Consider the following 27,569-nt stretch of genomic DNA (forward strand, 5'->3'; position numbering starts at 1 on the left):
GACAGTTGGCTGCGATTGGTGCGATTTCTTCAACGTCACTTTTGAACAGTATTCCTCACAAAGCGTTGTGATAAAGAAAATAGTTACAAAATTATACGAATTTGCGAAGTACTATAAGAAAATACGCAGAGGATACGCGTCCGGTAACCGGACGTGGATTAGGCGTCCGGCAGTTACTGTCATAACCTAACCTAACCAACCAAACTTGCTGATAGTGGAAAAAATCAAATGAAGGTTCAATTCTCTTCATAACATCTATATATATAATACGTGAAGCCGTTTTTTGTTAACGCAACTCCTCCCTTATTTGTAGACCAAATTGAACGTTTAAGGTGTCAAAAGATTCGTCTCAATATGTAGTTGTGCAATAAGGTTTTAGAATCTTAAAATTCCTACTCTTAAGAGCATGAGACCCTCTCAAAGGTTGGGTTTTCCCCATAAGAAATACATAGAACAAATTTAAAAACAAAAACAGCTGTTTATAAAAAGAAACTCATTAGCTTTTTGGGAGTAAATATTGATGTTTGTAATACTCAAGTAGGTTAAGACCAAGTTAAACAGTTAATCAGTTTTTTTGGAAGAACAGAAAATGCCTCAAGTTCAAAGAAGAAATATTGAAAACGGGAGGATAAGACAACTAATAATAAGCTATCTTATTTATGCGTGCGTATGAGGGGAGTAGAAAAAGAGAGGTCTGGTCTAACAGACACCCATCCAGATACACATTCACTTGGTGAGAAGAATAATATTTGTCAGTTCTGCTATGCAACTTAATTTGGAAGTGAAAAAATATACGAAGCACATAGTGTTGTCACGGTGGTAATGTAAACTTGCCTAATGGCAGATCAAATAAATGCATGCAAGAAATGTTTACTTCTGACACTGACAGGTCAAGATATTTCACAACATTTAGTACGAGAGTGAAAATTTAAAAACGTACGTTTTCATGTCCCTGGCCTTTTACTTCGTAGATACTGGATTTGTAGTTTATTATTATGTGTTTTAATATTTTTTGGGACGGGGGCAACATGTTACACACATTTATTTGGTTTTAAATAGGTTCTAGGTATTTTTTTCGTATTTTTAAAGTCTCGAAATTCACGACCATGACGTGTCCCTAGGGTACATTTTCCAACTTTCACGCTGTTTTTAGACTAATTATTCATGCCAAAATATATAAAGCCATATTTTTATGTCATCAATGGTTATTAAACTTACAAAAAAGGAGCATATTATAATTTTATTGTCATTAAAAACTGACTACCATGACAAAATAAGTCTGTCCCTCGATTTGGCGTCACGACCATTTGGGAAAAATTTTCAACTTTGGAGCACGACAGTGGCAAGCCTGGCGTCAATGGAGTCAGTTGGTTTTAGAGACTAGTTCGGGGTGTACGTCAGGATTGTAGTGCCGGTCGTTTCGAGTTGAAAGGAGGAATTACAAGATTAATAAAGGAAAGATTGTGTTTTTTGTAATTTTGGTGTGTCCATGACCGTACGTAGTCATTCGATGAAGTAGACATGGTGTTAATTTTTGTTTATAAGATATTTCAATTGCTAGATTAACCTAGAAGTCCACTTTGTATCCTCGAACATGAGGTGCAGGGCTACCGCCAGAACAGAGCCAAATAACACGTTATTTCACGACCAAAGTTTCACGACCATCGCGGGTTTTTTCACGACCAATCCAGCCTTATGGATTATAATGTGTTTGGTCGTGACAATAACTTTAATATAATTGTAAATTGAACAGTTTAGTTCAATTGAAACACATATTTTTATTATAACTAACAGGATAATTGAAGGATTGTTTAGAAAGATTTAGATTATTCCAGACAATTCACGACCGTACCGCTTGTCCCTGACCATCACGTTTATGATTTCTATCATAAAAATTTAAAAAATTAAAATATCGTCATATTTTAATGTTTTATACACAAAAGAAGCACACCTCTATACAAACATAACAATTTTTCGGGTCTCAGGTAAGTTTTTTCGGAGTTATACAAACTTAAAAAGATTTTATTGGTTTTTTTTCAATTTTTTGAGTTTTATTATTTTTTTCTAGAAAGACCAAATATACCAAAAGCTCAGTGACCTTTTTATTGTATAATGGTCATAAAAGTAAATTAGTTTATAGCAAAACATAGCTATAAAAATAATATTAACTATTTTTAATATTAATTTAAACGTCCGTTATGGTCGTGACAGGATTTTGTGTTTTTCCACTAAAGATGCTCTTTTAAAAAGAAACTACCAAAGATATTGCGTTACCATGGACATTTTATGAAACTTCAAATGTTAATGAAATAAAAAAAATAATAAAAGTTTTGAAAAAAGGGGAAAAAAATTTGCAAAGTGCTTTTCCTGAAAACGTACGTTTTTAAATTTTCACTCACAAACTATGTTAATGCCTTGACTATGATGAGTTCAAGTAGTAAGATTATACCAAATCTTGGCGGACCGTACGTTTTTATTGTAAACTTTTGTATTACTCGCTCTATTTCAATTGAGAAAAAACGCAAATGGATTGTTTACTTCTAGGCTATGTTGCCAGTTCCTCGGACAAACTTTTACAAAGTTTTTTGACTGCATCCACCAACACAATCCAGACATTTCAAGTCAAAAATAAGGAGTTTCAAAAACTCATTTACTATTGAATGTTTTAGTAGCAATATAAGTGACCAAACATAAGTGAAGGAATTAGTGTTTATGTATTCAACGATCGAGTAGTTACGGTCAAGATTATTTTTATGATTTATGAGAGGCAAATAATATACGCTGTAAAAAAAAAGAAAATTGCTATCCAAATCTTATAGCTACAAGAGTTATCCAACCTATTTTGACAAATGAATCCATACTTTCAAAACTTTGGGACAGGTATTAAGAGAAACTCCAACGAACAACGTGAGAATGTTCTGACGCGGGGCATATACTGTGACTGACAGACAACACGTTAAAATACATTAACCAACTTTCAATGGTGTTGCTGCTTTAGCCTATTCAAAGCAGATTATGGCTGTCCAGTTGGTAACCCAGAGTTTGTGGGTAAAACATGGAGCACATGAAATGGTGGATATCACCCCACTTTTCAGGATTCTCTACGGAGAAAATCCGTTTGATTAGGGGGATGTCTCAAATAAAAGAAATAAAATGACCCAGCTTAAATTACTTAACACAGCTTATCAGTAAGGTAACAGTTTTCTTCAATTCTCAAAGCTGTAAAAACTTTGTTGCAACATGTAACTCGAATAGAAGCATTCATTAGAATTTATAAGTTAAAACTGAGAGCAGAAATAACGTAGGTGAGCCTTGACGACGCAAATAGAGATATTTAAAATTAGTTCCTAACAAGTGTTTAAACAACTCTATAAGATGTAACTAGAATTACTCGAATTTAAGCATAACGTTTTCCTCGGCGTTAAGTTTCATACTACGCGGCTCATTGAGCCGCACGGGTTCTCTAGTAAAATTATAAATGCCAAAAATTCTAACAAAAGATGTACAGCTAAGAAGAAATTACATTCAAAGCAAAATCTGTGACAAAAAGTTAAAGAAACCGATGGGTTTCGAACCAGGGACCTCTTGGATATCAGCCGAGCACTCTATCCACTACACCACGAACAACGCTGGCCGATCATCGTATCGTTGTGGTAATGGCGTTCCGGGACCCCACAACCCGGTGACGTCACTACCGGACGCCTAATCCACGTCTGGTTACCGGACGCGTATCCTCTGTGAAGAACATATTCAGATATTTTAACCGATTCATGTTAAAAGAAAGGTTAGGTAAAGTACATTAAGTTTTGTAGGAACTTTAGAAATTGTTTAAAGCTAAGTGCTAGTGTTAAGACTTTGATTTAAAGACTAACCAACACAAGGGGGTATATTTCATCTGTGATTAAACATAATCAATGTGTGTGGTTAGTAGTATGCCCAATGTCACCCAATGTTCATAAAAATAGCTTGATTACTTTATTATAACCGCTAACTATATATTTTCATATATTAACTCAAAAACAGAATAAATATTATTTCTGTATGGATAGAAGTAACAAATAAATAAAAACAGATTGTATTTAGGCTCAGAGAACATCAGAACAATACTGCTTTTTTAAATGATGTGTGTGTGTGTTCATGAGAGGAACAGGGAATATTTTGTGTGTCAAGTTTTGCTTTCAAGAACTTTGAATGTTTTGTTCATCGGCTATTTGCTTTGCTTAGCTTATTCATTGAAGCCCAATGATCACGGGCAGCTGAGTCCAGTTACAAACCATCAAAAAAACTAAAGACAGTTCTCAGGAATATAGCGACCTTCTGATTGTTAGAGAAGCACTACTGACCTAAAATTATAACAGAAGCACTCTAATCACCCAGATAATTACATTAATTTTATTTATATTCTTTAATATATATTTAATAGTATATTTCATCCAGCAGCCCCAGTAAAACCTATTACTTGCAATCATCTTCTAAGCCCTTAGCAACATGGAAGTGCTCCTGGACCTGGACATAAGTATTTTACCTGGGCACTCCAGGTAAAATACATAGCCTGTATACATGGTCTACCTTTAAGCTAGCTGTCAAGCTCAAGCATAAATGAAAGTTCAAGCAGAGTGTTCAGTTTTCTCTATATCTATAATAATAATAAATAGATAAGTTAGTCTTCAATAATTTATATATAAATAGGCTGGCTTGGCTACCAGAGCCCAAATTCCCAAAAATCTTTGTTTTGACTTCCAAATGACCCTTGAAGTACCTTCAAAGCTACTTTAGTTTTAAACATCACTTACTGGGAGAGGGTCCATACTCCATTTTTGCAGGGGGGGAACATTCTGTACCCTTGGCAGGTAGGGCACCATATAAATTTATAACACAAGGCTCTATATAAAACCCGTTCTGAGGACAAGGAGTCAAAGAAAAAAAAATAATACAAGCAATAATGAGATTTTTGTGTTCAAAAGGTACACAACCCCCCCTACACAAAAAAACTTTAAATACCCCCACCACAGAAAACCTGCAGACTTAGCGAATTTCCATTTGCCTGATTGGATTTACACTAAAATGCCTCAATAAAAATATCACATTTATTCCCTATTTAAATAGAATTAGTTTAACGACTACTTAGGTTTGCTGCAACAGGGAGGGTAAAAAAGTGTTTTTGTTGTAAAATGTTAATAGTTAAGTAAGAAATTAATGTATTTTCCAAATTTGATCAAAATATGTTCATAAACTAGCAAACTACAACAGTTGACTTATTCTCCATAAGAATAACATGGGAATTTTAAATTTTTTGGGATTTTCCCCCTAACCACTTGGCGCACAATAATGCTTCAATATACTAAATTATTTGTTTTTTTTATCTCTACAAAATGGTTTGGAAAGAAATTGTGAAATAATGTGTTCAGAGGGTAAAAAATGGGAAAACCTTTTTTTACCCCATAAAAACCCGTTCGCATTGTCCGATCATGCTGGTTCGCGAACTCGTTAGAATAAATGTAGGTTTACTCGTTTATACCAAATTTCATCAAAATCGGATAATTTTTGCTCGAGTTATCGAGCTTACGGACATATATATAGCGTTTTATTTTCTAAAAAATGTAATTATTGTGTTCCAATTCTATCTGTAGGAGTTTGTATGCAGGAATAAAACACATTATTAATAACCATTTCCATAGTTCAAATAATAAATCCATAATTTAAAAAAAAGAGATCAGGACGACGTGGAGGCAGTGTGTTGGTGAGAGTAAGTATACTTCAAATTTTAAAAAATTCAACAAGAAATCAAACAATAAACTGCTCATGTCTGAAAATAAATCATAAACTAATTTTGTTAAGTACATTTTTTACAGTTCACTTGGGACCTTATTTAATTTTATAACAATGCAACCTAAAGAGTATTATCAACCTTTAAATGTCACTTCAGTATGTATATCAACAATACACAGACAGACATTTAAAAGAAGCCTTATTGGCAAATTTCAGATTGAGGTGTGAGTCAACCATACACAATTTGAACAAGGTTGTGACTAAATGTGCCGTATTGTAGGTGTAGAGGTGTTGACAATAGAAGAGGTTTAGTAATGTCCTTAGTTCACAATGTTACGCTCCACTGGAATCACTACAGGCTTGCTTTCTACGCAGCTGCATTTGCTACAGAATGGACAATCCAGAGAGAAAGTCCACCAACTACTTACTTACCTGTAGTCCAGAGGCAGGAATTGGACAGGTCAATAGGGTAACAATAACAATCTTATACACTAAAAAACTTTTGCAAAACTTATGACATCTAGCCTGACCATTCTACTGGACCAAATTACAGGCTGTTGATATCAAATTGTTAAGATTGCTCAATTTGGTTCTCTCCTATAAATAGGTTCGGAGTCCTATTATATTGGAATTTTGCTTTTGTGCTGTTTGAAAACACAAATAGTTCGTTTTCTGAGGATTTAGACTGAATTTGTTTGCTTCAAAGACTTTGAAAAGATCTGAGAATTTTAATTTGCCTCGCCTTCCAGAGTTTCGTCATCCTCCCCCCTCATGACCAATGTTGTATCATCGGCAAAAAGGTAGACTTTTTTACACAGAAGTACACAGAATTCCAGTTTTCATACTTTAGTCTAAATTTTAATTCTCTTTGATTTTATGTGGTTATGCTTCTCTTTTCTATTGTGTTTTGATTTGAATGGTGTCTATTAGAATGATCTGAATTTACATTTATTTTAATGGAAATGGCACGGTGATTGGAAATACTGTATGTGGTTCAACTGTTGAAGCATTTAATGGTCTAAAATTTGTGAGGAAATTGTCTATACAAGTACTCGAGGTCTCTGTAATCCTGGTAGGCTCTGTTATTTGGTCTCAGGTCAAAACTTTATATTTCATTAATGAATGTATGATAACTATTGTCTTTCTTAAATAAATCTATGTTGAAGTCCGATCCTACAATTATATGCCTGTCTTTTGTATCCAAACGTATTAAATATTTTAATTTAGTTTGTTGAAATATATCAATCTAGGTTATTCTGGTTACTAGTGCTATATGGGAGTTAACAACACTTACGTTGTGTGGTACAAACCCACCCAGGGTGAAATCATGTTTTATTGGTTCTCAATCAATCAAAAGTGAAATAGAACTGAATTGTAATGCAACTGGAATCTGCTTGTTTAAAATTTAGGCTCACATTGAGAGATACAAACTAGAATAAAACAATTTATTCAGACTAGAGTACCTGTTGCTCAAATTCAAGCAATTGCGAAGTATTACAGCATTACAGGTGTTATTTTTTAAACGAATAACAGTCATAATTTCCAAAAAATTTAAAGGAATTGACTCAAGATTATGTAAATACTCACGATGTAGGCCTACATAATAGTTTGATGTTTGATAAAAACAACATTTCTTGTAAATATCTTATAATTTTTTAAAAGCTGTTTTTTTTTTAGTGTTTTCTACAAATGTTTCCCACTCATAGCCACATTTTATTTGGTCATGATTATAAATTCTAAAAAAAAACATTATTTCTATTTCTTCTACTTGGTGGTGTTCTATGACTTTCTTATGTTTCTATAGTTTGCAAATCGGCTCTTTCAATGATTGTTTAAGAAATGCAGCACAGTGTATCATTGTAGTGTATTGCAGTCCATGGTGGAAGGAAAAAACATAGGTGTGCTATTCCCACATATTCTGACGTCACTCGGATTGCAAACAAAAGATCACCTGATTGTAACTGTCAAATTAGTATGTATTTGTTTTGATTTGATTGTTATTGTTTTTATAATAATAAAAACAATAACAACCAAATCAAAACAAATACATATACTAATTTGACAGTTACAATCATGTGATCTTTTGTTTGCAATCCGAGTGACGTCAAAATATGTGGGAATAGCACACCTATGTTTTTTCCTTCCACCATGATTGCAGTCAATTATTCAGGTTTCTTTTTTAAAATGTCTAGGTTTTCTTGCTTTTTCCATTGTAATATTTACGCCAACCCAAATTCAAATAGTAAAAATATTTAATTTCAACCAAGTCAGTAAATGTTTGTAGCACATGTTTCTAACTAAAATATTAACAGCAATTAAATTATCCAGCTGATCATAGTGTAAACAAATATGTTCTTCATATGGATAACCTGGGATCTTTAAAAGCCACTGGGGCAGAACCCAAGGGACTTTTTCACAAATGTATGGTCAGTTTGCAAATCTACACACCTAGACGAACATTTTGGTATATAATATGTGGAATTAAATCTTAAAACAAAAAAGCCTTATTGTTTACAAAGTTTTATGTAAGTTATTAATAATATAGATTGAGACTTGTCTGCTGGTTGGAAATCATCTGTAGGCCTACAGGTTTGGAAATAAAGTGCTCCATCGTCAATCCTTCACAGGGCCATAAATAAAATTTAAAATTAAAACACCTGCTTCATCTATCTATATATTAATAGGCAAGCATGTTTCTTTAAAACCTTTTTTCTCAGCTCGTGTGAATCGTAGGGAAAATCTACGCATACCGTTGGAAAGCTATTTTCCTGTAGGTGTGCAGAATCCCTTTATAAATTTAAATAGGCTCAAAGATAAGCACAAAAAATGAGTTTAAAAATTTGAAAAAATTAAAATGGATCTTATGCGTTGCTATGCTGGTTACGAAATAACAACGAAATATAAACAGAAAATCAAAACAAATGGAGGAAACTCCAATCACATGTTTTATTTACAGTGTGGGGTGAAAATAGATAAGTGAGTACATTACATATTTTTGGTCGAGTTCGACCACTGGACGACCTCTCGTTTACTTTATTTGTCACCCCACAAGTAAGGATCCTTCATCAATTCTTAATACTGACCAACTTCTGGCCAAATTTCTTTTATATTATTCGGTAATTGAAATTGTAATAGCACGCAAGTATATAGTTTTTCGGTTAATTTATAAAATATAATTTATTTCCCATTTTTTCCACTAAAATGGGTTTTGAAACTGAAAATCTTAAATTGTTGTTGTATGCAAATTTAACAAAAAGATTGAATTTTACAGAAAATCTATTGTGTGAAAATTAACACTTGATTGAAGAAATGGAGGACAAGCTTTTAATGAAATTCTTGCAAAAGCCCAAGAAGAAGGGTAAAGAAAAATGGAATTGTGTTAGATTGTTATTTGCAAAAAATTTGTAAATTAGGATAGTCTGATAAACAATATTGTTGGCTCTTGCAGTTATATTACCTACGGTTCAAGGAATACAAGATTATGAACACAGCATGATTTAACGAGAGGGTTATTGGATAAATTAGAAATTACCATTTAACATCATTAAAATGTTTGGTATTTGATTACCATGGAAGAAGTAGATGTGTATCCCTAAGAGGTTAATTGTTGACAGGGGGACGTTATGAATAAAACAAAGTTGAGTAAAAAGAAAAGTTTAATTATCAATACATGATAAAAATCACAACCTCATACTTAACCTAATGGAAATGAATTAACAACAAATTTAGACTTTGGCCAAAGGGAATGCAATTGGCATGCACCCTTTGTAGATTTCAATATCTTCCTCGAGGAACAGACAAAATATGACCCGATCGATCTGAAAAAATGACATGCCGTGTAAGTTGAATTTAAAACTATTTATTTTGAAATCTTAGTTAAAAGTACTGGCTAGATGCTGAGAAACCCGTTTTGTCATAATGAAGGAAAATGATTGTTGCCAATTTCCTTACTAAACTTGTTTTGAACAGCAGGAGTCGAGGACATGCTAAAAAATACTCCTGCTTGTGAATTTAAATTGTAAAAAGTAATACAATGTATCAAAAGTAATAATTGATAGCTATTATCATTGTTGAAGTACCTAATTGCATTGTTTTCACCTAAATTGTAATTTGTTCACTTTGAAAATCACAAGAACCAGCAATATTAATAGTCATAGACTACCAATAGAACTATAAACTAGAGCAATCTGTTGCTGGCTCAAAGAACTTTGTTCTTTTTCAATAGAAAATTTGTGACAGCTCTGATCCATATAGATGGGACATCTACTTCAGTATCCAAAAGTCGATGGTCATAGTCAGATTACTTTACGCCAACAAAATTGTAATAGACCAAAAACATGAAACAACTGTTCGTTTACAATAGCAAAACAAAAATAATCTACTCACAGAGTCAGCATTTTTATCCAAGAAATTCCTGACAGTGGTGAGCGCAATTTTTGCTGCATTTTCTTGGGGATATCCTGTAGAAAAATTTTATATTAAGAAAAAATTCCTGACCATATCTAAGGCATTCAAATTTGTCCACTAACCATGGAGTTGGAGGTTATTTGTTTGAAGTATGGATTCTCGAATTTTCTTTTGTGGACTTTTCCCGTGTTCAGGGGATATGGAATACTGCCCTTGTGAAAGAGGGGTCCGGGAAAACTATTTCCCGTGATATTCCAATGTCAAAAACACAAGTTTTGGCCAATTTTTTTTACATAAATCCATATCTATATTGAAGCTCAGTTCTTTCTCTATTTTGTAATTGTAGATTGTAAATATTTGGATATTATTTTCAAAGAAAAAAGAAATGGTTAGCCATTTGAAGTACTTAAGAAAGTATGCAAGTAAGTATATTTGTTTTAAACTTTAATTTAATTATTTTTGAAAAAAAAACACTACATAATGTAAATCAGGCAAACATTTTTGGGATAAAACAAGCAATAAAACTTAAAGTCCGTTCACAAATTTAGGAGGTTTAAGAGGAAGGTTTCCCACCACTTTTTTTAGCTTAATGTATGTAATATCAGCTGATCAGCTGTCCGCTGTTGTTTCAAAGTTATAAAATTAGATGGAGGGAATGACATCGCTTCCCCTAAACAAAATCAAACCGCCTAAATTTATGTGAACGGAGTATAATTACAATCATAATTGAAATCAATAGACTATTCTTAGTGCTCCAATATTATAGACTATATATATTATAGACTCCAATATATAGACATTAACACATTGAAGCAATGGAGACAGACAAAACCAGCAACACAGTAACAAAATGACAGGCCAGCTGATTGGGAAACACAGTAGCATTTTTAACATACGTTCCGTCAGCCAGACAGTGCTACTCTTACTGCAATGAGTTGGATTTGCAAATTAATAATACTCCCGCCACAGCAAACCTGCAGACTAAGGGAATTTCCATTTGCCTGATTTTATTTAGTATAAAATAAATAAATTTGCCAAGTTTGACTAAACTATATCCATAAACAAACAAACTACAACAGTTTACTTATTCTCCATAAGAATAACAAAAGAGTTTTTAATTTTCAATTTTTTGAATTTTCTCTGTAACCATATGAGTTTTGAACTCAAACAGATGGTGTTTTTGGCCTCTGGGGACATCAAAATGAAAAAGTAAATCGGTCCTGGGTACAGGTCTTACCATGAGACCTAGGGTTTAGCTTATTCCCTATATGGGAAATTCGCTAAAAGTAATGCAGGAAATGCAAGTGATTATCTATGTGCAGCATAATAGATAAATTATTCTTTTTTGTATGATTATTGACCATTTTACTTTAAACAACTGAATTCCGAAGACCAGTTAATGAAGTAAAATCAGTTGGCTACTAGTAATTTGCCAATTTTGTTGATTAAATATTGATAAGAATCCAAACAGCTTTTAGAAAATCCTCACAATATAAACATTGTCTATAGAAATGCACCATTGCCAACTTAGCATACATCCAGCCATTCAACTGAAATAATTATTAAAATTATGTATTAATTTAGTTACTCACCATAGATTCCTGTTGAGATACAGGGAAATGCCTGCAAATGTAAATCATAAACAGTTAGAAATAGAATGGACTTGAACGGAATAACATAAATGTAATGTTTAGAGTTAACAAATAATCTTTAAGTTACAAAACTAAAGATAAATTAGTCCTCAAATAAGTGATTCAGATATTAATTTGATGTACTGTAATTTGTAATTCCGTATCCAATGGTATCAAGTTCAAAATGATCGAATATCTTGAGGAGAATTGAGGAGAGCTTGTTGAGGAAGGAACTAATGGGAGATCCGAAAGGAAGGAGACCAGTAGGAAGACCAAAGGCTAGGTGGTGGGATCAAGTCCGGAAGGATATGGAAAAGATGAGACTAGTAGAGGAAGATTCGGAGGACCGAGAGAACTGGCGACATCGTGTTGGCGAGGCCATGTACCTATTTGGGTACAAGTGGCCATGGCAGCAAGCAGAAAGCAGTAATTTGTAATTTGAAAGTGGAAACAGTTCCAAAATGTGTATCAATGGTTTTTAGGTTTCATAGGTGCTTGTAAAGTTTAAACACAGGGCGTCACAAAAATCCTCTGCTATACATAACCATATTTAACAAACAAAAATAAATAAAAAATGCTTGGTAAAATTTTTTGGATTTCAACTTTGTTTAGCCGCTATCTACCATTTTGTTTGTTCACTTAAACATTTATATTTCCGTAATGGATTAATGTATCAAGCTTTAAAATTTGGTATGGAGCTTTATAGGATAAATTTCTAAATCTACAAAAAAAATTATTGTTTCCAACGTTTATTTTCAAATGGCGGCCACTTTAAATTTTTAAACTTTAATTACTAAAAAAATGGCTGAATTTATGAAAAAATGTCAAGAACACTTTTATTTTTCAATTTTAATTTCATATCCAATGGTGCCAAGTTCAAAAAGATCGAATAAGAAATAGCTGAAATATTACAATTTTTAGTTGTAAAATGGGGTAGAATAAGACTCCATATCTCCCTTAATATTCAAAAAAATATTTCTTATATATATGCATCTCTAATTTTTAGTACAGTAGAGTCCCGATAGTCCGAAATGGTTGGGACCGGACCCATTTCGGATTACCGAATATTTCGGATTAAGCGAAATTTTTACTAAAATGCACGTAACTATGAAATACAACGTTTAGGTTGGCCCACTGGCCTACTAACAACGAGTCTATCTCGCCCAGCTGCTCGGATATTACATAATACTTTGACGAAGTGCAACTAAGTGTCGTAACACAACAGTGCTAGCAGTTTCGGCTTTTTCCGATAGGTGACAGCACGTACTGGGTCACTTTATGTGTCTGCATTAATGGCGTTACACGATGGTGCTAGGGTAGTTCCAACTTTCCCCGATAGGTGGCAGCACGTACTGGGTCACTTTTCGTGTCTGCATTACTGGCGTTACGCGATGGTGCTAGTACAGTACAGTAGTTTCAGCTTTCCCCGATAGGTGGCAGCGCGTACATTTATGTACACTTTGTAACGTTATCTTTTGAGGTTGTGAGTGTGGTGAAGAAATGGCTTCAAAACGTAAACATACTTCGGTTACATTGCAAGACAAACTTGAAGTGTTAAAACGATTGGACAATGGTGAAAGTGCGTCAAAATTGGCTGTTGAGTTTGGTGTGGGGAATGCTACGATCACCGACTGGAAGAAAAACCGTTTGAAAATAGAACAGTTTTGTATTGCTTCCACAAGTAAGTGTACAAAATCCCGCCATACAGCAAAAACAACACCACTGGAGAACCTCAACAGTGCTTTGTTTGTTTGGTTTTCTCAAGAGAGAGAAAAAGGTACCCCGATTAGTGGACCCTTGATCAAAGAAAAAGCTCTACAGCTAAATGAATTATTGAACGGAGACACATCTTTTTCTGCTAGCACAGGTTGGCTTGATCGTTTTAAGAAGCGTCACGGCATACGACAATTAGCCATTACGGGTGAACGTCTATCGTCAAATGAGGCTGCTGCAACCGAATACGTTTCAGATACATTTGCTGAACTGATTGCTGAAGGAAACTATTCACCGCAGCAAATTTACAATGCTGATGAAACTGGGCTTAATTTTAAGGCATTGCCTAAAAAAAGTCTGGCTTCCAAAGAAGAAATAAGTGCACCTGGTTTAAAAATAAGCAAGGAAAGATTGACAGTTTTGGCCTGTAGTAATGCTGCAGGAAATCATAAACTCCCTTTAATGGTTATCGGCAAAGCAGCAAAACCAAGGGCATTTAAAAACCTAAATATAAATGCATTGCCTGTCGTCTACAAAAACTCCAAAAATGCTTGGATGACCTCAGCACTATTTAAGGGATGGTTTAACGACCACTTTGTTCCCGAAGTCACTCGATTTTGTAACGAAAATGGCTTACCGGTTCGAGCATTACTTTTTCTCGACAATGCAACCTCTCACCCGTCAGACGACGAATTAATAAGTGGAGATATAAGGGCCGTGTTTTTACCACCGAATGTGACCCCTTTGATCCAGCCAATGGATCAATATGTACTACAGCATGTGAAGCTCTCATATAGGAAAAAGTTGTTGAGAAGAATACTGGAAGATCAGGACGAAACGCTCTCGTTGCTTCAAAAGCTCAAGATGGTAAACATTAAAGTCGTCATTTATTGGGTAGCAGAAGCATGGGAATCTACAAGTGAACAACTGTTGAAAAAATCTTGGAGTAAACTGTGGCCAAGCCTAACTTTTCAGGACAACTTGAATCAACATGAAGAAAGAAACAATGTTGTGCAGGTGCAGGAGCTGTTACAAAACATTCCTGGGTGTGAGGACACTAATGCAAATGACGTGAATGAGTGGTTACAAGCTGACGACAATGATCATGAAGTTTTAAGCGATCAGCAGATCGTTGAAAGGGTTTTGAGGGAACCAGAAAACATCTCAGACAAGAGTGAAGGCGAAACTGACGACGGCAGCGAGCAGAGAGTATCCCACTCGGACGCGGCGGCTGCCTTTGATCTAGCGCTACGTTACGTTGAACAACAGTCCGTCTCGACCCCAGCCGATACATTGTTTCTAAGGCGTTGGCGCCATTATGCTTCTAAAGAGAGATCCTCTAATCTTCGTCAAAAAATTGTAACAGTCTTTTTTAAACCAACTTAAGACCTTCAGTTCAACACTATATGTAAGTTTCAAACACTGTCTTTACTGTACTATACATTTGAAAAGTAGGCTACTGTACTTGTGTAATTTGTACTTGCCATTCTATTATTCACTGTTTTTTCTATTAATAAAGCATAACCGTTTTTCACTTTTTCACAGTTTTTTTGAATATCCTTTTTTCAAAAACAAAAAAAAAAAACACGTTTTCGGATTAAGCGGACTTTCGGATTACCGAAGTTCGGATTATCGGGACTCTACTGTATAATTGAAAAATAACAAAAAATCTGTGATCAAATTTTCGACCAAACACCCTTAAGCTAGTCAGTTTTGCCCCATTTTACAACTAAAAAAAAATTTACTGAACATTTTCGATTTATTTTTGTATGTAAAATATGGTTATGTATAGCCCGTTCCAGATTGTTGTGACAACCTGTATAACATAAAGAAATAATCTTTTGTTATGAATTTTGAATCTATTACTATGAAAAAGAGGAAACCATTTAAGCCACGAATACTTGAACAGAACCAGTGTGGATCATAAACTCCATTTAAGCAATGTTAAATAATGTTTACTTTAGGGCCAGTAACATGTTTTTTTTTTTTTTTTTTTATAAAGAGGTTGGCGGCCTCTTTTAACCTTGCATTTGCCCGTCCACATAGACTAAGCGCCCATGCGTGGATCGTTTACAGCAAAGCAAGGAGTGAGCCCGTACAGTACAAAGGTGAACTGCACTGATAAATATTAGTAGCAGTGACCAGGATCCGAACCCACGACATCGCTGCCTTGGGCCCGAAGTCCGCGACACTACCAACTGATCCACCGACTCACATAATGTTTAAGATCCATACCAGTTCTGTTCAAGTATTCGTGATTTAAGTACAAACTAGAATATATTTCCCCCCTGTACCCAAAAAAGTTGTTTTTGAAGTGTGTTTGTCTATTTTTTTTATGATTTGTGTGTGTGGATGTGTACAGAGGCTACAGACTAAACCTGCAGTCCGGTTTTGATGAAATTTGGTATGTGGATAATCTATGTTACCTCTAGAAAATTTTAAAACTTTATTTTTAACTGGAATTTTTCTATAAAAATTTATAAAAGTAACATTTTTACAAAAGCAGCTGGAACAATTTAAATTAAAACTTCCTATGTTATGGTCTTTTTTACTCTGTACAAAACGGTACACCCCCCCCCCCCCATAAGCTTATAAAATTACGGTTTAAAAGTTATTGCAATTTTTGTTACTTTCCCCCTTATAATATCACTGTTTACCCATTATAAGAGCTTTTGACAAACCAATGGGATAAAATCTGTGTCAGTTTGCTGGTACTGTTTATTTAGTTCGAACCCTCCTTACAACTTACCACGGATCTGAGGCCCTCTTTGCGGACGATATCTAGAGAGTTTTGATAACATTGCTCCAACAGGTCTGGTTTCTCTCCTCTTGGTCCAACAGTATGAATCACATCTACAAAAAAATAAAGAATCTATATCTATCTATAAAATGTGAAGCCGTTTTTTGTTAACGCTCCTCCTCCCTTATTTATGTATCAATTTCAACGTTTGAGGTGTCAATAAATCCGTCTCAAATTTTAGTTTGCAATAAGGCTTTAGAATTCAAAAGTCCCTACCCTTAAGGTGCAAGGCGCTCTCAAAGGTAAATGTTTAGAGAACAAATTTTAAAACAAAAAAACAGCTGTTTAAAAAAAAAAACTCATCGGCTTTTTTTGGAGTATATTGATGTTTGTAATATTCAGGACTCAATAGATTATAGAACAATTTAAACAGTTAATTAATCAGTTTTGTTAGAAGAACAGAAAATCTCTCGAGTTCAAAAAAGAAATATTGAAAACAGGAGGAGGAGACAATTATTAAGAGATCTTATGCTTATGAGGAGAGTAGAAGAAGAGACGACTGGTTTAACAGTGAGGAATCCAGATACACACTCACTTGGAGAGATGAATAATATTTGAAAGCACTAAAAAATAAGGCCAGCTTCTGAAAAATGATAAATATATTCAACAGGTATTTATTATATCAAACTGTTAACCTACATCATTCTGGCAAACGACTTTTGACTAGTCGCTAAAACTAAGTTCCTCCACTGGCTATTGACTAGTCACTAGTCGTTTGGGTATCAATTTAGCGCGGTGTGACATAAAATTATTTCATACACTTTTTACATACAATAATATGACATTTTCATGTAAAGAGACATTTTCTAAAAGTTTGGTAGGAGTAGGCCTATAGGCCTATGTTGGATTTCTGATTTTAAAAATCTTTTGTAGTTTTTCCAAGCGTCTACTTTGTAAAAGTGTTACATGCCCATTTTCTTTGTTTTTGTTCTTAGAAGTAAACAGTTCAACAAAACTTTTTTTGGGAACTGTCAGTGTTAAGTTTGTTCTTTGTAATATCCTGGAAAAGAAAATATATAATACTATAAACTTTTGTATGGTAGAACACAAGTTATGCAGCTCTAAAGTGACCTACGTACATACGTTAGTCTATGATAACACAGTATATGTAAAAGATGGAGGTGTAGCGTCAGCTGATGACGTTGTCATAGCAACGCATTAAGTTAGTCTGATCTTTGTTTTTCTACAGGAATGTACACACAATTTAACTCTTATTAAAATACTTTTCTATTACTTATTTGGTCATAATTTTATTCTATGTACACGAACAACCACGACCAAAATGGTGACCCCGACTACAACCGTTATCTAAAGACTTATTTTCTTTGAAGAGTTTAAATCTTTTGTGTTTCCTCCTTCGAACGATGTCATTAGAAGACCTGCAGACTCAACTCGCCGAACTTAGAACTGCGAATGAAGAACTGCGTCAACGGATTGGACAACCCAGCACTTCTCAAAACATGTCGGTGAACAGAGTAGCCGTCAAACTTCCGCCCTTTTGGCCTGAAAGACCAAGTCTGTGGTTCTGTCAAGTTGACTCGCAATTTCTTATATCTGGAATTACCAACGACGAAGGAGAGCAACGAGCCACAAGAATTGGTATCAGGGCTGCGTAAGCATATGAATCGACTAAGACCTACACCCGCATCACGCCACATTAAACCAGGGTTGTTTGTGTTCAAGAACCTCAATACTTGTGACTTTGTATTCCTCCGACAAGACAGCTTAAGAAAATCTTTACAGGCTCCATATTCTGGTCCTTACAAGGTCATATGCCGTGACGAAAAGACAATTACCATCATTGTAAGAGGCCAAGAAACTAAGGTATCTTTGGACAGGGTCAAGCCAGCCTATATTATTGCAGATGAAAGTCCTATTCCTGAGCCCACGAAACGTTTGGTGCCGACTGGACAAGCAGAGGAATCCTCAAAACTACCACCATCTTGTCAAACTCCATCTACGAATTCTTATACAACTCGTTCTGGAAGACAAATCCGACCACGGGTTACTTTTCAAAATGATGTATAGATTCCTTTTCTCCGTGGGGGGCTGGTGTAGCGTCAGCTGATGACGTTGTCATAGCAACGCATTAAGTTAGTCTGATCTTTGTTTTTCTACAGGAATGTACACACAATTTAACTCTTATTAAAATACTTTTCTATTACTTATTTGGTCATAATTTTATTCTATGTACACGAACAACCACGACCAAAGAGGTATATTGTATGATCAGCTGAAAACCAATTACAGAAAACTCCATGATCATCCACTGCCACCCACAGAGCAGAAAATAAGGCTGTGGCCTTTCTACACTTATCGTTCATTCATGTTTAGGTTAAAATTTGTCTCCTAGACATGTCTCAATCTTCATTGGTAATAACAACAAATAATAACAAAAACTGAGAACTGGATCCAGAATTTGTCTTACTCAGTGCCTACAACGGAGAAACAGCATATACACCTCTTTGGTACAATTCAGACCAGTTGGCTGTAAGCAAGTGATTGCGATTGTTTAGAGGGTCCACTCACATCTGGCAGGCAGCCTGTAGCCACCCGTGATCTTGGCCTGGCCCGTGGGACACCCGTGTAGAGTCTTACACTCGGCCTTCAGTTCCGGCCCAGCAGCTCGGTGAATGGCACCGTCCACTACAACACAACAACTTTGTTAACACACTACAATACAGAATACAGCAGCAACATTGAAAATAAAATTAACAGTCATATTCACAATTTTTTTGGTTGATAAGGATCAGGAAACTTAAGAGTTGAGCTAAAATGCACAATGAATGAAAATATAGCGGTTTATGATAAAATAGGAGGGATTGTTGAATTGTTAACAGTACAATTTTTTACTATCTATAATTCTGTAAGAGAAAATTTTTACCAGAAAATTGTGGACGTCTGGTAAGTCGCAGAAAAGTGGGAGAGGTCTTAAATTAAAGGCCTTGACCCCAGGGACTCGGGAAAAATAGCAGAATTCCCATGAAATTACCAGAAAACAAGATAAAACGTAAAATATCCACCATAAGAAATGCATGGGAACTGAAAAACGTCTGCATTCTATCAGCTGTTACTTATTTATTTGCAATGTTTACATTTATTCCAAAATTAAATGTTGGTAAATAATGTTTCAAAATGAATGGTGTTTAATTTGTTTTGTTTTCCGTTTTTATAATGAGTGAAGTAACTAGACAGGGTAGGGGAAGACCTGCAAGACGTGGAAGAGTGTCCAGGAATTCAAAAGACTTAAAAATGCAAAATAGAACGTCATGTAGGGCCTAACTGTGAAAGAAATCCAGAAGCTGTTTTACAACCTGTCTTTAGAAGAACGCTGGAAAATGAGTTGAGTGTTGTTTCTCACAATCTAGGTCCTCTTAAAGCACTTGCATGCATTGTGGCACATTTCACATCGCAGAGGAGGCCACAAATGGACATTTCAACGCATGTTGCCACAATGGACATGCCACAACCACAAGTAAATGACGAACTAAAAGAACTGTTTTTACATGATTCAAACTTCATAAAAAACATAAGGCAATACAACAGTACAATAGCTTTTGCGTCGCTATGCGCTACACAAAACGAGATTCCGGGAAATGGGCCTAACTGTCTTAAAATGCAGGGACAAATTCATAGATATATTTCTGACTTAGTACAGCGAAATGGGGAGTTGCCTTCATAATAATTAATAATAATTTTAACCTTTACATATGGTTCTCAAAATGGAAACTATAACAGAATTCGTAAGATTACAAAACAAATCTTCACTTTTAAACTAAAAAAGATGTCCAATGTTTGGCTGTATGATTTCAGCTCAGATTCGTCGTTCTCCGGGCTCAGGCCTAACCGTGTGCACGTTTCCATTTGTTAATATGTTGTGTTATTGATTTAATCATTATTTTACAATTGTATTTCATTGACACATCAGAAGCAACTAATATACGACTCCAACGGAAGGAAAACCAAGATATAAAACAAGAAACACTGTTAATTTTAAGTAACATAAAATTGATAATTTTAAAAACATATTTCGAATATTTGTCTTTTTATATATCGTTTTTTTATTGTAGTCCAAATTAGGGGCTATGGCCCCTACAGGCCACTAGTTATCATATAATTTATTAAAACGTAACAGGGTTTTTTTTTTATTTCACAATTCTGAATCAACCACTTGACAGATTTTCATTATTTTTGTGTTGAAAGAAAGATAATTTTGAGAACTAGGGAATGTCGAAGCCATAATTTTAGTTAAGATTTCAGTTTTTTAGTAATTAAGTTTTAATTTTTTTTTAGTCTAGCAGCCAACGCTAACATTTTAGACTAGCTTTTGGTATACATTTGCTTAACGTTTACAGTTTACAGTAATTGTTTACAGCTGTTAACATTCAGCGATTGTGACACAAATTCAGCATTTGTATAAAATGAAACGACATTGTAGGCTTGACTTATTTATACTATATGTAATGCTATAATCAGTATAATCTATAATCATTGATATGTTCATTTATTCGGCAAGAGGAGGATAGATTATTTAAATAAATATACATAATAAAATACTAGATGTTCTGATATATTTTTAGAGCAGTCTTTAAAATCTTGGGTTTGTTAGTAGTTTATTAGCACTGAATGCAATATGATTTGTTTGAACTAACAGCTGGATAAATGTAAAAATATTCGATATAACTATGAGGTTATTTTATTTAGTCTATGATTTTGTCATTGATTAAAGGAAATAAGTAAGATTAGTAGAGATAAGTAAGACCATTGATGTATATTGTATATTAATCGAGGCTCTACCCACAAGTCTTCAAAGAAAAGCCCATGCAAATTATTTTTCTTCTCGATTTTTTTTTATAGAGTAGGAAAATAACAATGTTAACACGTTTTAATTCATCTTGGCAGCTTTTTGTTTGTAATACATGTTTGACTGCTTAAACTTTGTTTAGATTAGGCCTGAAAATATTGATGTTATCAAACAAGAAGATGACCAGGAATAACAATTTTTAATTACTACCACAACCTCTGAGGGTTTTTATCCAGAGATAAACAGATGGATGACATACAGGGTGAGTTTTAATTGTCCCCCCCCCCCAACTTTTTTCTACATTTTTTCAAATATCAATCCCAGACCACTTCCAAACATTGTTGGGTAGTAAGTACTTCATTTTGACAAGGTGGTCATTTCCGGCCGCCATCTTGGATGCAACATTTTTTTTTCAAATGTAAAGGTGGGGTTGTGACCCATTATTCCGAACTACATTTTTACCCTGATTACAATGCCGCAAACCGTTTTTAAAAATCTTTATTCATTATAAAATTATGAGGGCTTTTTAAAACTTTATTTTTAGCCCATTTTAACATTGTGCTTTTTTTTTTTTTTTTTTTTTTTTTGAATGAATGAATTCTTTATTATTTCAATACAGAACATCAGATTGAATGGTACATAAACGATTTATGAAATATGAATCCCCAAATGGGCTATATGCCTGTGGTTGGGGATTGAGTCAATCATCCGCACAAAAAACAATAATTTAGGCTACATTCAAAAAGGAAAATCTATATATATACATATTGTACACAGAATTAGTATACAAGAAAAAGATAAATAAGAAAAAACTAGTTTACAAGATAAATATATACAAAACGATACAGTGTATGAAAAGTTAATGCACGCATATATCACACGTTCAGTTTGCACGTTAAAAATGTAGGAAATTATCCCATTAGAAATACACATAATTAGAATTAACCGAGACTTGGCACATGCATTCCACACACAAAGCCCTAACACATTCACACAGACCACTCATACCTCACAAACTCACAAAGAAACTACACTCACCACAAACATGCATTCACAGCCACTACCTTCCATAGTACCCGCCCCGGGATCCACAGGCGGCTGGTAGCATGTACAAACAAAGACCGTAATCTCAAAATAGTGCTAGATAAAGATAAGTATACACTACCAGTAATTGTCGACCTATTTTCACTTGGTTATGACTGATGTATTTTTTTCGGCCGCCATCTTGGATCCACCATTTTGAAATGTGATAAATTATTTTAAATATGAAGGGGGTGTTGTGACCCATCATTTCGAACTACTTTTTTAAGCTGAACTTAATTCCATGATCTGTTTTTCATTTTCATTTTTTTATTTTGAAATATTGACATTTTTAACAACAAAATTTCAATATTTCATAAATAAAACTTTATAACAAAAAATAGATTGCGGCATTGAGTTTAGCTTAAAAAAGTAGTTCAAAATGATAGGTCACAACACCCTCTTCATATTTAAAATAATTTATCACATTTCAAAATGGTGGATCCAAGATGGCGGCCAAAAAAATACATCAGTCATAACCGAGTGAAAATAGGTCGACAATTACTGGTAGTGTATACTTATCTTTATCTAGCACTATTTTGAGATTATGGTCTTAGTTTGTAAATGCACAATGTTAAAATGGGCTAAAAATAAAGTTTTAAAAAGCCCTCATAACTTTAAAATGAATAGTTTGTCATTACTTAACAAACCTCCACCTAAATGTATGTCCACATCCCTCTGGTTTGATGACTCCATGATACAGTCCTATTTTTCCTCCTTCAAGGACCATCCCACCACAATCAAATCCAAAACCCTACTCATTGATCCCTCTGTAACCGAATTACTAAAGTTAGGTAGTATTTCTGATGTAACCGACTTGCTAAAGAGTCTAGAATGCTCTGCATATAACTATGTCTTCTGTAGCATAAGTAATGGCAAAGGTTCTAGTGATGTAAACGTTGATGAACAAGACGAAGGCTCTCATTGGAGTCTCTTGTTTTGCGACATTAGGAGCAAGGTAGCCTACCATCTTGATTCCTTAGGGGACATAAATGCCAAACATGCAAATGGTATTGCAGAAAAACTTGGTTGTTCTATGAAGTCGGTAGCTACCAGCAAAACAATGGATTCGAGTGTGGTCTAAACGTTTTACTGAATACTAAGCTAATATTGTTCTACTTTTGTTCTGTATATGATAGCGAATGTGACTTTTTGGAATGGTTCAAACAATTTGTCTCTCCTGTTGACGGATCAAAAAAGTCTGGTAAAGCAACTAATCAATCAGAACCTTACAAAGCAGCAAATGTAAATAAAGGTGATTCAGAAAATGTAGTTGTAAAACTAAAAAAATTAAACTCCAAAAGTTGGACGGTTGTTAAGTCTAAGGGTAGTAAACGCACCAGGGTTACTAATAAAGCGAATGTTCCCACCATCTCCCCCATTGGACTTACCACGTCCAACAGATTCTCCAGCCTCTGTGAACCATCTCATGAAAAACCTCTACCCCAGGACTCAATCCCCGTACAATCCTACCAAAAATCCTGTCATAATTCCAGTAAAGGTATGAAAAAACAAAATAAAAACAAAAGGAACAAATTTACTGTCACCTCCTCCAAAGTCACTCATAAAGCCACTCCTGTGGCTTCCTCTGTAGCTAGTTCAACATTATCACCATGTGTTAAAATATACGGTGACAGTCACGCCAGAAATGTCGCAAATATTCTATCTTATGACTTACATGGTAAATTTAATGTATCTGGTACAGTAATGCCTAATGCTAAGATGGAACAGGTATTGTCTAGTGTAAATAAAGATAAGAACCTTGGGAAAGAAAGTGTCATTGTTATTGTTGGTGGCACTAACAATATTGTAAACTCTGGATGCTGTAACAACTTTGATTCAATTCTAAGTAATTTTCTTAGTGAGGTGTCACAGCCAAAAATTCTTTTAGTAGGTATACCAAACAGACATGACAACCCTTCCCTAAATAACACTATATCATCAATAAATACAAAACTACTATCCCTCTCACACACTTACAAAAATGTAATATTTATACCCGTCAATTCTTTTTCCCGTCAACTATACACACGCCATGGACTACACTTAAACTACAAGGGCAAACTAGCTTTAGCCAACCTTTTACTTGATTCCCTGAAAATTGACTCCAAATCAAGCCAGATCCCAAGTCAACATCATCACCAGGCATCAGCTCCCCATGAGTCCATCCAACAATCCATTACGCAACAAATCCAGTCAACCTCAGGGACCCCTGTCTCCATAAGCCTCCCGGACAGCTCCAAAGAAGTTCTTAGTTCTGTCCAACCATCCTCCATTGAACCCCTCCTACCATCTAAACCTAAGCAGCAGTTTCATTTCCGTCCTGGCCCATCTAGCCGTACCTTTTCTGCCAAATCTTTTTTAGGAGAAGCCCGAAAACCCCCAGGAGTCCCTTGGGCACTCTTTCTCGACAGAGGATTAGGCATCAGCGTTCGCACATAAAGTTCCTCCACCAAAACATAAGAGGCCTATTATCTAAGACTGACGAACTTGAAATATTGATAGATGATGAGTCTCCAGACGTTCTATGTCTGACTGAGCATTTTCTGAATGGCAGTGAAATAGTACATTCAAAACTGAACAACTATAGCTGCAAAACATCATTCTGTAGATCATCTATGAAAGGGGGAGGTTCAGGTATATGGTGCCACCCTGACATTGATTGCGAACCATTAGATTGTAGTGAGTTTGTTGAGGAGGGTGTTTGTGAGCTGGCGGCTGTATCTGTGGTTATTAATCTTAACATCAAGCTGTTTGTTGTGGCAGCGTATAGACCTCCATCGGGCCAACTTGATACATTTCTAGACTTACTAGCTGAATGCTTGAATAAGTATCACATGCACCATGGTACTACTATAATCATGGGTGACCTTAATATTGATCTTGCATGCGACTCTTTTCCCAGTCATAAGCTTGTATCGGTGATGGCTACATTTGGATTAGTCAACATTGTTAAAGGGTATACTCGCGAAGTCAAAGACTCGCGCAGTTTAATAGACCATATATTTACAAATGACATTAATATTGATTCATCAACAATAATTACAGGCCTTTCTGATCATTACGCCCAGTCGGCAACGTTTCACTTCAATTCCACCCAGCCTTTACCTACAGCTCATTACAAATATTCAAGGACTTACTCTAATGCAAACGTAAAATTATTTGAACATCTGATTTCAAAGGAAAACTGGGATGACGTCTATGGTGCTGCGGACTTAAACATAAAATTTGAGAGATTCGTAGGCAAGATAATTTATGCTTTTGATGTTGCATTACCGAAAAAGATTAAAAAGGTACAAAAGAACAGAGTCAATAAGATACATCTTACAGATGAAGTTCTCAAACTGAAAAATCAACTCCTTAATCTCTACAGTGACGTAAAATATTTAGAGTCATCTCATTACTTAAGCTCATATTATAGAGAACTAAAGGGCCAATACAGACGAATGATCCAGGATATCAAGTCAAAAAATAACTTACAGAAAATAGAGACCTCTGACAACAAAACAAAAGCTATTTGGGATATTATAAAAGCAAAAAAACATTCAAAAAACGAGTTCAAACAAAAATTAGTTCTAGAGCGTGACAACGGTGAGAAAATCATAAACCCTGACACCATCTGTAATGAATTTTCTTACTTTTTCTCTAACGTTGGAGCGAATGTTAAAACATCCATAAGCCAAGGAAACATTACTGATAACATTAGAGAATGTGTAGATTCACTTTTCCTGTATCCGGTAACAGTAGAAGAAGTTCGCACTATTGTAAAAAGTTTAAAGAACAAAAAAAGTTCAGGCTCCGATGAAATATCTCCTGTGATGCTGAAAAAAGTTTCAGATTATTTGCTCCATCCATTGTGTCACCTCATTAACTTCTCATTTAGCTGTGGAACTTTTCCTGAGCGTCTGAAGGAGTCGGTTGTTAGACCCATATTTAAAAAAGGGAATCCCAAGGCTTGCAATAGCTATAGACCAATATCAATTGTTTCCGTATTCTCTAAGGTCTTCGAGAAAGCCATGAACTTGAGGCTCTGTAAGTTTCTAGAAAATAATAAAATCATAACCTCTAAACAACATGGTTTTTTGAAAGGAAGGTCCACTCTGACTGCTATGTTTGACCTAATAAACAGAGTTGTAAGAGGGCTTGATTCAAGAAACTATTCAGCAGGAATATTTTTTGACCTGAGAAAGGCTTTTGATACAGTCAATCATAACATACTACTGCAAAGAATGGGTAAAGTAGGAATAAGAGGAGTAGCCTTAAGTTGGATTGCTTCCTACCTGTGTGGCAGAACACAGTACGTAGAGATCCAGGCAGTAGACGAGACTGGGTTCATTCGTCCCTACTCCTCTGTTAAGACCACCATTCTGAGAGGAGTGCCCCAGGGCTCTGTTTTAGGACCTACCCTTTTCCTCCTCTTTATCAACACCCTCCCATCATGCACTTCGACCGCCACACCCACACTATTTGCTGATGATACCTCACTCTCCATTTCAGATCGCGATATCAAGAGCTTAGAGCTTACGACCTTTTGTGAAGCCAGTAATTTAATTGAGTGGTTTGATAACAATTTTCTTTCCGTTAACACCGAAAAAACACAGCTTGTGCACTTTTCTATCACAAAAAGATGCTCTAATGGTTTCAGTCTTCTGTTAGATGACACACCAGTTCACCCAACTGACAAAGTTAAGTTTCTGGGACTGACCCTGGATGAAAATCTAAATTTCCAACATCATAAATAAATAAAATAAATAAATAATTCTTTATTGTCACATCAACGTTTTAAATCATAGCACAGCTAAAAAACAGATGACATTGTCAAAATTATTACTAACTTACCCTAATGTACAACAATATGTCTTATGCATAAAAAATGTTTGTAAACAAGTTGGCAAAATTTGTTAAACGATGACAGAAAAAAAAATTAGTTTCTATGTCATACAAAATAGAGTCATATTGATTGGTTAGTTTCATTGAGGTAATCATTAACACTGTAATACGTTTTGCTAATCAGAAAATCAGCAAGGCTGCTTTTAAAAGATTTATTATTAATTACATTTTTTAGAGTTGAGGGTAGTTTATTAAAAAGTTTTTTTCCCATGTATTTAGGTGTTTTTTCTACAAGCTTCAGTCGGTGTCTCGGATATTGGAAATTATTTTTAAATCTAGTGTTATATATGTGGTCAAAGTTTTCGCTAATGTAGTCATCAAAATTTGAATGCACCGCTAACAATGTTTTGTAAATAATCAAATTTGGAATAGTCATAATATTCAATTCTTTAAAAACTGTTTTGCACGAAGATTTCCATGGTAAAAAAAGTGGCTATCCGATGTTCGAATGGCTGTTCGATGTCATATCAAACAG

At 34.8% G+C, this 27,569-nt stretch overlaps 1 protein-coding gene across 2 annotated transcripts in view; it reads right to left on the reverse strand.

Moving 5' to 3' along the window:
- Window positions 1–9,407: 9,407 nt before the first annotated feature.
- Window positions 9,408–27,569, reverse strand: part of LOC129001785 (macro domain-containing protein RSc0334-like) — a 29,514-nt gene continuing 11,352 nt past the window's right edge. For both annotated transcript variants that reach the window (XM_054429228.1, XM_054429227.1), the window contains exons 5-9: window positions 18,850–18,966; window positions 16,270–16,373; window positions 11,769–11,799; window positions 10,156–10,229; window positions 9,408–9,587 (exon numbers count right to left, since the gene is read on the reverse strand). In XM_054429228.1, the coding sequence (XP_054285203.1) occupies window positions 9,495–9,587; window positions 10,156–10,229; window positions 11,769–11,799; window positions 16,270–16,373; window positions 18,850–18,966 (419 nt within the window). In that variant the 3' untranslated portion in view covers window positions 9,408–9,494. The remainder of the gene's footprint in view (window positions 9,588–10,155; window positions 10,230–11,768; window positions 11,800–16,269; window positions 16,374–18,849; window positions 18,967–27,569) is intronic.

Source organism: Macrosteles quadrilineatus, unplaced genomic scaffold (assembly GCF_028750875.1).
Source record: "Macrosteles quadrilineatus isolate MER2022 unplaced genomic scaffold, UCM_ALF_1.0 Scaffold_8__2_contigs__length_117827958, whole genome shotgun sequence".
NCBI classification, from domain to species: Eukaryota; Metazoa; Arthropoda; class Insecta; order Hemiptera; family Cicadellidae; genus Macrosteles; species Macrosteles quadrilineatus.